Source organism: Micropterus dolomieu, linkage group LG11, assembly GCF_021292245.1.
Source record: "Micropterus dolomieu isolate WLL.071019.BEF.003 ecotype Adirondacks linkage group LG11, ASM2129224v1, whole genome shotgun sequence".
Lineage (NCBI taxonomy): Eukaryota > Metazoa > Chordata > Actinopteri > Centrarchiformes > Centrarchidae > Micropterus > Micropterus dolomieu.
Genome location: NC_060160.1, coordinates 6,054,982 through 6,068,535, shown reverse-complemented (window position 1 = coordinate 6,068,535; position 13,554 = coordinate 6,054,982). Strand labels below are relative to the sequence as shown.

General features: G+C 38.7%; 1 protein-coding gene across 1 annotated transcript; it reads right to left on the bottom strand.

Moving 5' to 3' along the window:
* Positions 1–1,719: 1,719 nt before the first annotated feature.
* Positions 1,720–12,127, bottom strand: hhipl2 (HHIP-like 2). The gene is made up of 9 exons (XM_046062213.1): positions 11,688–12,127; positions 9,252–9,904; positions 7,725–7,868; positions 6,467–6,798; positions 6,186–6,312; positions 4,810–4,955; positions 4,649–4,730; positions 3,542–3,624; positions 1,720–2,933 (listed from the first exon to the last, which is right to left on the bottom strand). Exons 1-9 carry the CDS (start codon positions 12,045–12,047, stop codon positions 2,359–2,361), a joined length of 2,502 nt encoding a protein of 833 aa, XP_045918169.1. The 5' UTR covers positions 12,048–12,127; the 3' UTR covers positions 1,720–2,358.
* Between the last annotated feature and the right edge of the window lie 1,427 nt (positions 12,128–13,554).

Genomic DNA, 13,554 nt, shown 5'->3' with positions numbered 1-13,554 from the left:
CCAATGCTCTAAAAGAAAAGTCTGTGTCGAAAAGTTATTGGCTTATCAAAAACGCTGTTTTGACAAGAGAAAAAGAGCTAAAGCAACACAGTTATTTATTATGGTGTTATGAAGGCTTACTTCAGTTATCATAATTCTGTATTGAGTGCACAGAACATAGCCCACTGGGTCTTTACCAGACTACATGTCTTTAGGCTGCAAGAGAAAACCAGTGCACCACTAAACAGTGTGCAATTTCCATGTGAATTTAAACAATTGTTTTTTGTCAATGAACTATTCTGCCACTGTGATGCAACGTAGATTCAGTGGATTTATTATGCAGAAGAGTTGGTACCTCTGCCATGGACACAGGCAGCTGGATGCTGTGTGTATGATCTCTATCTCGAGCTGAAATGTACCTAACATTCAAATTTATTCATTTATTTCACTTACATGTACTTACATGTCAGCTTTAGTGCAAGGAATTTTAACAAAAATGACAAAGCACTGAAATGTACAATCATGCCTTTTCAAAGAAGGGAACACCCATCATGTTGTGTCTGATGTGACAGCAAAGTCCCTGGTTAGCTGAAAAGTGCTCCTCCAGCAAAAACCCCAAGGTAATAACAAATAGAGCTAATGGGAGCCGTTGCACAGGAAAAGAGCCACTTAGAAACGTTTGTCTGCCGCCTTCACTGTCCTTAAATGGCCACCTCAGAGGAAACATTTTTTTTGTAAAAGGTCCAAGAAGCCATGTCTGTGTTTTCTAAATTGGTGACATTTTAGCACATGTAGTTATGGAGGTCTGTAATTTGTAAGGGTCCTGGTTGCAAAGAACCTCAACATACACTACACCATATAGAAAACATATGGTAGACATTAAATCTGAGAGCAGCCCTTTATATTTTCAGACCCACAAATCTAGACCCTCCATCACTTTCTAATCAGTATAATGTACATTTCCTAGGCGGTGAGGTGCTAGAATAGTGAGTGATTATAAGTATAGGGTTCTATAAAATTTCCAGACTGCTTTAGTTGTCCAGAGGAGTATAAATGAAGAAATAATATACTTTTATTTTGTACTGCTTTGTATTTGAAACCAGGCTTTACTAAAGTCTTCCAAACATCTTAACACATAAGTTGTCTGGACAGAGTGAAGAATAAAATGTGACTGTGAAAGAGAGCTGATGATAATACAAGGATATGAGGATTTGTCAAGGGAACATATATTGTCTATGTATGTGACTGCTGTTGCCCTTTATATTTCTATATTTTACAGCAGCATATTCCTTGCATGCTTCATTGAGGGTTTATAGTTAGTATACTAATGGCATGTCATAAAATACGTGGTTAATGTCATCTCCTGTCAAGTCAAGTTTTTGTCATGTCATTGCATGATATATTAATGTCATGTTATATCACGTTGTAAGTAATAACATAAGTAATAAGTAAAGTTATATTGTACCTTAAAAGATACTGTATGTCATGCTACAGAATATTGTGTCATGTCATGGTAAAGGATGTTATGTCATGTCACACTGTGGTATGTTTATTATGTCATCTTATGATTTAAAAAAGCGGGATGAATTGTGAGATTCATGTAACCTCTTTTGCACGTTGCAGTCTGGATGGCTTTACATTTACAGCAGTCATTATGCAAGCCACGGACACAGCGGTTTCAATTATGATCAGTGGTGTGGAGTTTAATTACAGAGAGCGTCTGAGAGACTCACACACAGACACGTTCTACTGTTTATTTTTACCGCTTGCATGTGTTATAAAATTAAAGCAATTTAACAACATTTGGCTTTGGTATAGCTAGAAGTTTTTTTTATCTGTTTGCTGCTTATTTCTACATCAAACCTATTTGATATGTTTTATATCCATACAGAGTGGTGATTAAGCTGGACCAATGATTTTTATGACAGTCAAAAATAAAATGTAAAGGAAACAGTGTCATTACATGCATAATAAACAGTTGTGTGCTTTGTACACAGAATAGTTAAACATTTTAGGAAATAGGCTTATTCATTATCTTGCCAGGCATTAGATGAGAAGATTCGTACCGCTCTATATTGTAAATACGAAGCTTCCACCATCAACCAGTTAGCTTAGCTTAGCACAAAGCCTAGAAATAGGGCAGCTAGCCTGGCTCTGGATTAAACAAACAAGATATAACTTGTTAAACACTGAGCTTTAAAGGTCCTTGAAGGCGGATTTTGTTCACTTTGGACAGTGTAAGACTAGCTTTTTTAACGTTTCCTGTCTTTGTGCTTTAAGCGAACTGGCTGCTGGCTTCATACCTTAACTCATCTAAAATTTCCTGACAACAAAAACATGCTAAATAATGACGTAGTCAGAAGAAATTGTTTTAAAGTGCTATGGCATCTTTAGCTTTCTTGCTTTTGGCCTGTTTTGCATTGTTCTGTTTATTTTCGCATTCAAGTTTGTCTTAGTTTTGTTCATGAAGGCATGATATTCTTTTGCAGATTGTTTCAACTTTATGCTGTTTTTCTCATGCCTGATTTGGTGCTGTGTACCTTTCTTTGGGGGAATCTTTTTTGTATGGATTTTGTTATCTTTCAGGATTTTGGGGGGTTGTAGAGCAGTTTGATTTGTCTTTGGTTTTACTTTGTCACCAACGGGCTTTATTTTAACAGTGGTCTTTTTTGATTGTTCCTTGGATTTCTGTGTCAAAGTATTCTTCTTCATTTGATCATTAGCTGCTTGTTTGGTTAGCACTTTGTTTTTCCTCCATGGTTTCAGCTTGTTTTCCTTCCTTGCTTTCTTATCAGATTTCCATTTCGGCTTTACAGCAGCGCTCATTGTCTTCGTCCCGCTCGCTGCAGATGTTGTAGGTTTGACCTGGCTGCTCGTCACCGGTGGTTTGGTGGTGAGTTTGAATTTTCTTGGTGGTGGTCTCGTAGGTTTTTCATTTGTGTCCAGCACAGTCACTGAAATGGCACAGATGTTAGTAAGTACCCATTTTTAAAGTTTTACTTATATAACTCTGCAGCCACATGTGTTGCATTTTATAAGAGTGGATTGAATATTTGGCTCCAAAAACAGCCTAAATGTTTGAAATGCTTTCCTCTTTTGTCCTTTTCTTTTTAAAGTAGGTTTGATGTAAAATGGGAGACTGCTTTTTATAGTTTTATATATGACCTCAATGTGTTGCACAATTTGGCAGTATATACATGAAATGGGCAGGGGGAAAAAGCAGGTTCTGCTCAGGACAAGCATACTAAAGAGATGAACAGAGAACAGTCAATGTAGCAATTTCTTAACCTAACCTGTTATATCAACTTAATTGACTTGATAATATTTTATCTATATGTTGTTCATATTTAGTGCATCTTAAATGAACTAAAACTATTTTACACTAAAAATGTAAAACACCATGCACATATTTCAGCTTAACATTACAATTTCAGAGGCTCCACTTTGTCAGACAAAATGTTCCCTTTCAAATTGCTTCTTCAACAAGTCTGGTATACGCACAGCATAAACATGAGACATGATGTTATAAGAAGAAGTTATTAAAATACAAAGTTATACTTACATTCTCTGGGCACAAAAGGAATCTTTTTCCCCCTCACTTTGACAGGCAGTGGCTTCTGCTTACATTTCCCCGGAGGAGCTCTCCTGCAAAAGTTAGAGGGGAACAAGTTTATTAAGGTTAAATTGGGTATAGTTATGTTTTTAAAAAGCACTTTATGAGTTTCAGGACAAAGTCTCATGTTGTAGAGCTTTTTAACATGCATTTTTAACATGCCTTGAAAGTCTTTGAAAGTTGAGAACAATACAAAAAGGCCTGAAAAGTATTGGTTTATTTCAAATAATATCTAGCCCCAAAATAATCATTACACCTTCTGAAAACTCTGCAATAGATATTTGTGATGAGACAACAATACTTTTTATTCAAATTCTGTGTGCTGAGTCTGTTGCTTGTCCAAGCTGTTAAGATTGTTCACAGTCTTTTAACAGGATTTTAATGAGGAAGTAATGTACTGTTAATAGCAATGGCGCTCTTAGTGACCAGTTAGGTGAGCTCCACTGATAAAAGCTACTGATTCAGTCAGTTCACTTTTGTTGATAAAGATTTGTTTCGTACATGTGCTAAACACCTCTAGTGGAAGAGCTGTGCTTGTTGCTGCTCCATGTACAGCCTTTACGCTGGTGTTCTCATATCAAGTTTGGCTGCAGGGATTTATTCTAATATTCTCCAATTTCTTCTATGATTTAGGAGTACGACAACTTGAGAAATGTGTTTTTTAATCATTGCTCCAAGCAGGCATGTTTGTCCAACACAGGTGCACATTTGGATAGAAAAAGGGATCACCATTCTTAAATATCTCTACATCTATCAGATGTATTGCACATTGAATCATATAGTATTTAGGTAGAAAATGACTTGTGTTGATAATTGTTTTCAATACTTTTCCATCAGTTACATTACAATGTGGTATCCTGAAAGTAAGTACAGTACTTCAATATGAATGCACTTGAATTAGCAGTCATGATGCCATGAAATCAGAGCCTAACAGAAAATTCCAACATATATTTATCAACATGCAAGATAGATATGAATGTTGTTTTCCTAGTTTTTCAAAGGTAATTTAATTCTACAATAATTATTAAAGCATGTAAGCTGTGTCTGATACTGCACCTGGAGGGGTCCATGAATTTGAAAACAGTTCCAAAAGGAGACATGGCACTGGGGTACGTAGTGGCCAAAAAGTATAGTTCCCCTAAAAGAACAGAAACAGCTCATAACTACTGTTAAATTGGTGCATAACTAAACGCTGTGAGAGGCTGAATGAATGTTACCTGCTTCATCTTCAGCAAAGGAGATGATAAACTTGTGGTGATGATTGATAAGTCCAGGAAAAGAGCACGTCTTTGTGTCACCCATACACACATTCCTCTCCTTCCAGTTTCCTGTTGTCTTATCTTCCTCTAACGCCATGATTCGACTGCAAGATTGACAGGAATCAGGTATATAACAAAACAATATGGGTTTACTAATATACTTAAGGCAGAAATTAATAGTTCATCTCTCAACTTTATTCTAGTGAGGATGATGGAAAAACCACTGAAAAAAACAGGCCAAGGAGGAAACTCTATCGCTTCAAATTTTAAAGGAATAGTTCGACATTTTAGGAAATATGCTTATTCACTTTCTTGTTGAGATTTACCACTGTTCGTTCTTTATGCTATGAAGTGAGCTGAGCTTTGCACAAAGACTGGAAGCAGAAGTAAACAGCTACTGTTTATCTCATTTTCTTTTAAAACAGAAAAATGTGAAGTGTAAAAAACAATAAGTTATGATTTTAAGGGGTAACCCCCCTTAAAATTATAACTTATTGTTTCTTGGTGGAGACTGCCGGAAGGCACTTCTCCCAGTATATATTATTAAATAAAAAGATACATGTTAATTAGTGAGCTTCAGCTTTTTTACTTCTGAATAGAGCCAGGCTAGCTATTCCCCCCTGTTTCTTTATGGTAAGCTAAGCAGTTAGCAGGTAGTTAACCTGCTGGCCACAACTTCATATTCAGTATACAGAAATAAGAAAGGTATCAACCTTCTCATCTCTCAACTGTCAACACAAAAACAAATAAGACAATTTCCCCATACCTCGAACTATTCCTTTAAATGAAGTAAAACTTGCCTGATACATCAGGATGATCCTGATCATTAGTTCACATTTTGTCAAACTGTGGCAATAAGAGACTAGACTGGAATTAATTTTAACCTTCTTGCAGAACTCCACAGGTCTACTTTAACTCATGGACAAGTCAGATGAAAGTGAAAGGAGGTACAGCAATGTTCTGGTCGATACTCTTTTTCATTAGATTGTCAAACTAAACAATCCTAAATGATTCTCAGGTCATCAGTCTCAAGTCGAGACATGAGTGCAAGCATAAAACACCCATGTCAAACCTCAAATATGAAAGTATGAAAAGTTAAGAAATCAAATTTGAGACCAAAAATTTGTATCGGTTAAATATCAGTGGATCGATATTGAAGTCAAACATTATCATATCAGCCTGTAGACTCAAGTGATGTGGCTTGAATTTAGTAAAAAAATGCACACCAGCTGAGCAAACAAGCTAAGAAGATCTAGTCTGTTTTAATTTACTCCTGAAAATCTGACAGAAAACGGTTGGAGGAAACTATTCGGCTCACATTGACACAATCTTACCCACTCATAAAGTCTCCAAAAAAGTACAGGCCGTTCAGATTGGGTGATTCACATCCTCTGTACACATATCCCCCTGTCACAGACTTCCCAACATGATGGCTGTATGCAAATATAGGGAGGATGTCATCTGTTGTGGCAGAGAAAGATGCACTGAATTTGACAAAAATCTGAAGCATCAAAATTAAATAAAAAACAGCACATAATGACGGAAATAACAGGTGGTGACAGAAAATAGTTATTTTTTACAATTAGAAAAGTTTAACATGAACAAAACTACTTACTCAAGGAGGAGTTGTGGCACAGCTTCACATCATAGCACTCAAAGCCCTCTTTGGCTCTCCATCCATAGTTTCCTCCCTTTACAATAATGTCAATTTCCTCATAGCGGTTTTGACCCACATCTCCACAGAATATCCTGCCCCTGCCATAGCGACTGACCAGGTCTCCACGATCCACAGAGCACCGCCACATGTTTCTGACGCCATATGCATACACCTCGGGCCGAGCATCTGGGTCACCAAGGAATGGGTTATCAGGGGGGAACCTGTAGTGCTTCCCACTGGAGTCACTTCCATCTACATCAATGCGGAGTACTTTTCCCAACAGAGCACTCCTGGGTAGTAAAAAATGGGGTTTAGCAATAGTTGAGAGGCCCTCTACTGCAGTTATTACCAACCAGGGGTACTTTTGCATTTGCCAGACAGTGTGCCACTTGTACTACATGTTGTAACTAAGAGTGCATGAAAATTATAAGCAAGAAGTCTAAACAGTCTAAAAGTAATGGAAAGTGGAAAATGACTATACAGTTATTTACAGTTATTTCTGTAAACTAAACAGTGTACAGAAATACTGAATACTGAATTGTTAATACAGATATCTAGAATAATGGCAATGTTTAAATTAGCTAAAGGTAATGTATAAACAGATGAAATACTTAGCTAAGAGTATTTGATAAATAGCTGAAATAGATAGTAAAGGATAGACGCTTCTGCCACTACAAGTGGTAGTATGAATGCAAACTTGACCAAACTGACCTAAATATAGGGTTGGGCAAAATATTCTCACGATAAAAAAAATTATAAATGTCAAATCATTATTTCTTTCAAGTTGCTTTTTGTTTTGACCAGTTAATTGTGGTTTTAAACTGTTCTTTATGTTGAGAACATGACAAACACTTGCCAAACAGTGAATCACATAACAAATCTTAGGTAGAACATTAAAAACAATTATGATAAAAATCTTTTTTCAACAAATATGCATAAGTAAAACGGAGTAAAATCTTTTTTCATTCTCTTTTCTATCATCATTGTTTTTTAGGCCAGCACTATCTAAATACTGACAATTAAACTTTATGATGAAAACACTCTAACAGTAGAGACTTGTATATGATTTATATTTATAAATGACATCTAGTTTAATGATGAAGAGGCACATGAGTTTATCTGATAGTGCTTCCGACAAAAAAGGTTGGGAACCACCGCTTTCTGCTTCGTTCCTCCTCACTCTTCCTCACACTTGAAGAAACCTGAAGCACCTTACTTGTTTTGTGAGTTGCCATACTTCCCAAATGGATCCCCAGCCTTTCCACCATCTCCAGTGAAGATGTACAAATATCCATCGAGACCAAACAGCAGCTGGCCTCCATTGTGGTTTGCAGCCGGCTCCTCGATCTCTAGAATGACCCTGAATGTAAAAAGAATGTAGATCAGTAAAGGCACATCCACATTCAGGTGGTTTTTCAGACATAAATATCTGGCTGTCATTTTTCACTCAGCCTTTACTTCTTTAGCTATGATGCTTTGGTGTTCATTCCATGTAACAATTATTTTTCTAACAGGAAAATTAGTAATAACAGAGCAGGCCTCAGGTGTTAAAGTCGGTTCGCCCCAAAGTGCAGAAACTGATTTTTTTCTCCTACCTCTAGCCATATCTGCAAATGCTGAGCTAAGGTTTAGAGATTTATCCCACCAAAACAATGGAGGTGAATGTTTGTATTGATTAAACAAAAGAGATATAAGGTGTTCATTTGTGAACTTTAGAGGTGTTGGTAGAAAGATTGTTACTTTTGGAGAGAGTGAGGCTAGCTGTTTCCCCTACTTCCAGTCCTTATGCTAAGCTAGGCTAACCGACTACTGGCAGTAGCTACATGTTTACCGCATAGACATGAGAGTGGTATTTAGCTTCTTGAGAAATGTTCAGGTGCTATACCACATTTTGGTATTTCAGGGGACTATAACAAAGTCAGTGACTGTGTCTTAAATTCATAACATCTTAATGTGGTTGTAGCTACATTTTATCTGTGCTTTCTTTTTTTTCAGTTATTTTAATTGCTGCACATTGCTACATTGAGTGTAGATAACTCAGCCTGTGGCATAGGCAACATAGGCCTAGGGTGTAAAATATCAGGGTGGCGCCGCAAGAGAAAGTTTTCAACTGGATCAACACCACCAGCTCATCCGTCACCAGCATATGCTACAGTAGTAGCTAGTCAAGTGGACCCACCTCGCGCTGAGTCGCAGCCAGTGTTTGAAAGAATGGTAAAGTAGAGTTTTGCAAAAATCAGGGACAAACTTGCTCTGTTTGGGACTGTGAGCTGCACTTTGTGCTGAAGTTAACATTTGTGTGAGATTTATGAATTAAGTGTTTTCTGTCAGTTTTGGTTTCCATCTTCTTTTCTGTGTCAGACGGTCTGAAATAGATACTATCATATCAGCAGAGCAATAACACAGGCTAATGCACAGTAAAGAGTAAAGAGCAGGTAGTAAAAATCAAAATCTAAAATCTCGCATAGGGCTCCAACATTGTCAGCGCTGGCCCTGCTCTTACCTGAAAAAAAGTTTTATTTAGCTGAGGGCCCCAGAAAGGTTTGGGCCAACTGTGAAGTGACTTACTGCATTAAGCTCAGAACATGTTTATGCACGCTTTGGTGCAGATACACCTGAGGGGGTATTTGACAGTATAGCCCTATATATTTCTTTCAAAGGGTAATTATAAGTGCAGACCTACACATCAACCAAACTTTGATGCTATAAAAAGAACAAAAATAAAACTTTCCTGTTTGCATACCTCTCTGAGTCAGGATCAGCCATGTTCATATTGTAGGCAGACACCTTCATCTCACTGACTCTGACTTTCTCCAGCTTACTGTTGACCTGGATAGAGTAGTAGATGAAGAAGCGTCCGTTGTCACGGTACTTGGGATGGAAGGTCATGCCCAGGAAGCCCCTTTCATCCCCCAGCCAGGGCGTGGTCATTACTTCCCCACTCATGTCCAAGAAGGGGCTCTCCAGCCGGCTGCCGTCACGCAGGTAAACCCACACGAAGCCCACCTGCTCTGCGATGAACATGCGATGTGTGTCATCGCCACTGTGTAGCATCAACACGGGATTCCTGAGGTTGTTCGCTACCTCTGTCAAGCACACCTGGAGACACCCTCTGGGGTCCTCCACCACCGCTCCCAGGTTGCTGTTGAGGTCGGGGCTTTTCAAAACATTGGGATAGCAGTAGTCCTGGTCAGACAAGTCTACTATGCTGCAGAACGTGGTAACATCTCGCTCAGCAGTGTCCCGCAGCAGCTGGTTCTCAGTTAGATATTTAACCACATGATGACATTTTCCAAGAAACTCAGAGCAGTAGCCAAAGCAAAGGCCAGGTAGTTCTCTGACAGGTGTGTACGGGTCCTCAGCATCATAGAGGTGGGCAGCATATGGAGAGCATTCCTAGATGGGGCAAACACGAGACACTACAGTGTACTAATTATCTAATTATTACTTATTATAAGACATTTCAGGGCACTGGTAAGACAGGAGATGAACGTTAAGGGGGCACTTTGGCTGAGCAGACGGGCTTGTTCAGCCCAATTCTGACATTAGATCAAAGTTGAAGCGAGGATGTGTCTCTTAAAGGACAAAGACATATTCTGGTTTTCAAAAAAGGGCTTGTTTACCTTCCAGACCTCAATAGTGGTTGCTAGAAGTGCTGGTTAATGGGAATTTAAGATTATTCCTTTTTCTGAATCATTATAAAGACTCTGGATTAGAGCCCTTTTTAGATTTGACCTAGAGAATCACATGTCTCATAAATTGAGTTCTCAATTTCTTTTACAAGTATAAGTCTTATAAGCTTAGTGATTGTTTTAATATAGGGGAGACCGGGTATGGTTGTAACATTTTTTGCTTCAGCAACTATAACTCACTGAATTTTGTAGCGTGTAGAGTTCTTAAATTTTTATACAAAGTACTCACATTTGTTCACTACAAATGGCACCAATTCAATCCTTTACAAGAATATCACAGACCTCGTGACTTGATGTCAAATGCATTTTGTTCCCTTGTTACAACCTGCCCCAATAGCGGGGTAGGTTGTAATACATGCTGGGGTAACAGTCACACAAAAGAATCAAAAATAGATGCCACACTACATGATAATCTTCCAAAACAGGTAGTGATATCAAAGAACAATGTTTCACTTTTGCTGTAACAGACTTTGTCTGATGACTCACGCGCATGTACAGTATGTGTATGTAAATTTATATATAGAATAAACTTACTTAAAAGTATACTTAATAAATACTACTAAAATGTAATTAATTAAAGAACATCTCTGTACATCCTTAGGTCTAACTAAAAAGAGGTGTGTGTGCGTGTGTGTGTGTCAATATGTGTATATTCTTATTCAGTCAGTACGTATACCAGCACTTCTATATTTTACTCTTTGGCGTACCGGGACTTTTTCTTGCACACAGGCACTTCTCACAAGCTGCCCATACACTTTTCTACCCTCTCCTCCAGCGGAGACTGAGTATGGAAAAGGTCGAGTGACGATACATACGCCAACATGTGTACAGCATGTGAATGGGGAGTACTGGTCACAGTGCTGACAAATTAATGCTGGTAACCCTGGAGTGCGGGTTTGGTGGGCCCAGACTGCATAGGGCAATCTGGAAAATATTAAAATCAAGAAAGTACCTAGTTTTATGTATCATGGATGGTTGTAACACTTTTTAAGGAAGTGTTACAACCCACCCCACCCCTGTCAGCCAGTGTTTAGCTAGCCGTATTACCATAGTGTCTTGAAATTAGAAAGGAAAAAATGCATCACATGTTGCCTGAGAAACACTATACTATATACTATATACTATATATTCTGAATGTACCTCTTTCCAGACTTGATAACCACCATGCCTGATTGGGGAGGAAGTAGGTAAATACTGAAATGATCACCTCACTCCTATCTTATCTCTATTTGGTGGAATTGGTGTTGTTACAACTCTCCCCATGTTACAACCATACCTGGTCTCCCCTAAATAAAACTGAAAGTGATTCAAAAGTTGAGAGATGTAGACTGAGCATGTTAAATTGTAATCACAGGTTTCCTGTAGGCCTATCTAGATTGGACAATGTTCTGCAGAGGCAGAGCCTGAACAATATTTTATTCTGTGAAATAACTTTTATACCAATTCATAGCACTCAGTCCAACCTTTAGAGAAGAAAATATATTTACCTGGCACATGATTTCCTTCAGTGTATCTGCACAGAGCTCATAACCTGCCACTTCCAGCTGGTCAATAATGTCCCAGTATCTCTCCGCGATCATGTTGTCCGTCCTCTGGTCACAGCACCCAAACTGCTCGTACTGCGTGCAAAACTCCAGGTGCCACGAAGGTATGAAAGGTGGCTCGAAGTCCAGACACTGAGGGTGAGCTGATGCTGGCTGGATTGGGACGAGCAACATCACTGATATGATTAGGACAAAGTCAAGAAGGCTCGGGATGCTTCTGGATGAGATCGGACCTACCACTGCGCATAAAACCGCGCAACCGGCTCCGCTTGGATGAAGCGCAGCAGCCCGCGTACTTGTCATTTTTGCCGTCGGCACCAGAAAGGGTTCAACTGCTCACTCTCATTTATGTATGAGCCAACGTTTACGTGTGCGCGCGTACACGTGAATGTCTGTGTAATCATACGTGCATCCCAGCAGTCAGCCCCTGCCTCATTTGCCCTCAGTGTCTCGCCACCTGCTCAAGCCAGAAATGCACCATGTCGCCCGTTTTGTCTCCATAATTAGTAGCAGTTAAAACAAAACACATTTGTAATGGCGGTCAAGTTAATTGGATTTAGACCTATACTTTATTCTCCGCAACGCACAGTGGTTTTCTACACCGCAGCGAAGTTAGCAGAAGAATATGCGCGCGCGCACACACACACACACACACACACACACACACACACACAACCGGGCACAGTGTCGAGGCATGCAAACACCAACATAGTAGGCCGACCACAACACAAACTGTAATTTTGTCTCACATTCAAGTAAAAGCGCCTCCAGGCAGCGTGCTGTTTGTGCAACAATCCTATAGATCTACTGTCCCGGCATGTCAAAATTTGAATATACAGTCAAGTCTGTCATCACGTTCTAGGGGTGCCAAGGGAAATAACATCTTCACCAAACCCCTGTACTTAATAGCATACACACATGTAATCAAGACCAACAAAAGTAACAACATAAAGCACTATGCCTACTTTGTTTGGGTTTTGATGGGAATTTGAATATCATGCGTATAGGCTACATTAGCCAGGAATTGTTAGGAACTGTTAAAGTTATAAGTATAAAAGTTTTATCAACAATTTTACTTTTCTTAAAGCCCCCCACCTCGAAACTTAGAATTACAGAAACTTTGTAGTTCAACACAGCAGTAAAATAGGTAGAAGCTGAAATATTGGCTTTATAAATGTGGTAATTGCCCAGTAGACACTATAACTTGTATGTAATGTATGTGAAACTTTATGATGGCCTCACCTGCAGCCTGCTAATTGAAATCTCTGTAACTTTCTTTCACTCACAAGCATTTTCTCTATTGTTTACAATTTATAGTTATTTTTGTCTTCAGATGGTTTACTTTGGCCTGATGCACATCTCATTCACAATGCAAATAGGATTGTTGGCAGTACATTCTAATTGTATTGCACACATATAATAAGTTATTGGTACCAATCTACAGAACATCAGTGATATCAGAGAAGTGAAATGCCAGTGCAGATAAAAAAAAACAATAGGCTACCCAGCCTGTTCACTACCTTTCCATTCTTACTATAACCAACGTTTTTATTTGCACATTAACTTATATTACTCACATACATATCTGTATAGCGTCCTTGTAAATATAATTTAGTTTTGTCTATGAAGATTCTCAGTCATCCAGGTCATAGTTATCAAACGAAGGTTAAAGTCAAGGGCAACTGGACTTGGTTGAAGATACTGGAAGACGTTTCATCCCTCATCCAAGGGACTTCTTCAGTTCTGACTGAACACACTAAGATAGATACTGGTACACCCCAAAGACCGCACACCCAAACACAAGAAAAGC

Excerpts from the sequence above, each read along its gene's own strand:
- hhipl2 (XM_046062213.1), bottom strand. The coding sequence starts at position 12,047 with ATGACAAGTACGCGGGCTGCTGCGCTTCATCCAAGCGGAGCCGGTTGC. Across the intron at positions 4,731-4,809 it reads CTTTGCTGAAGATGAAGCAG|GGGAACTATACTTTTTGGCC; the intron begins GTAACATTCATT and ends CTGTTCTTTTAG. Across the intron at positions 3,625-4,648 it reads AAATTCATGGACCCCTCCAG|GAGAGCTCCTCCGGGGAAAT; the intron begins GTGCAGTATCAG and ends TAACTTTTGCAG.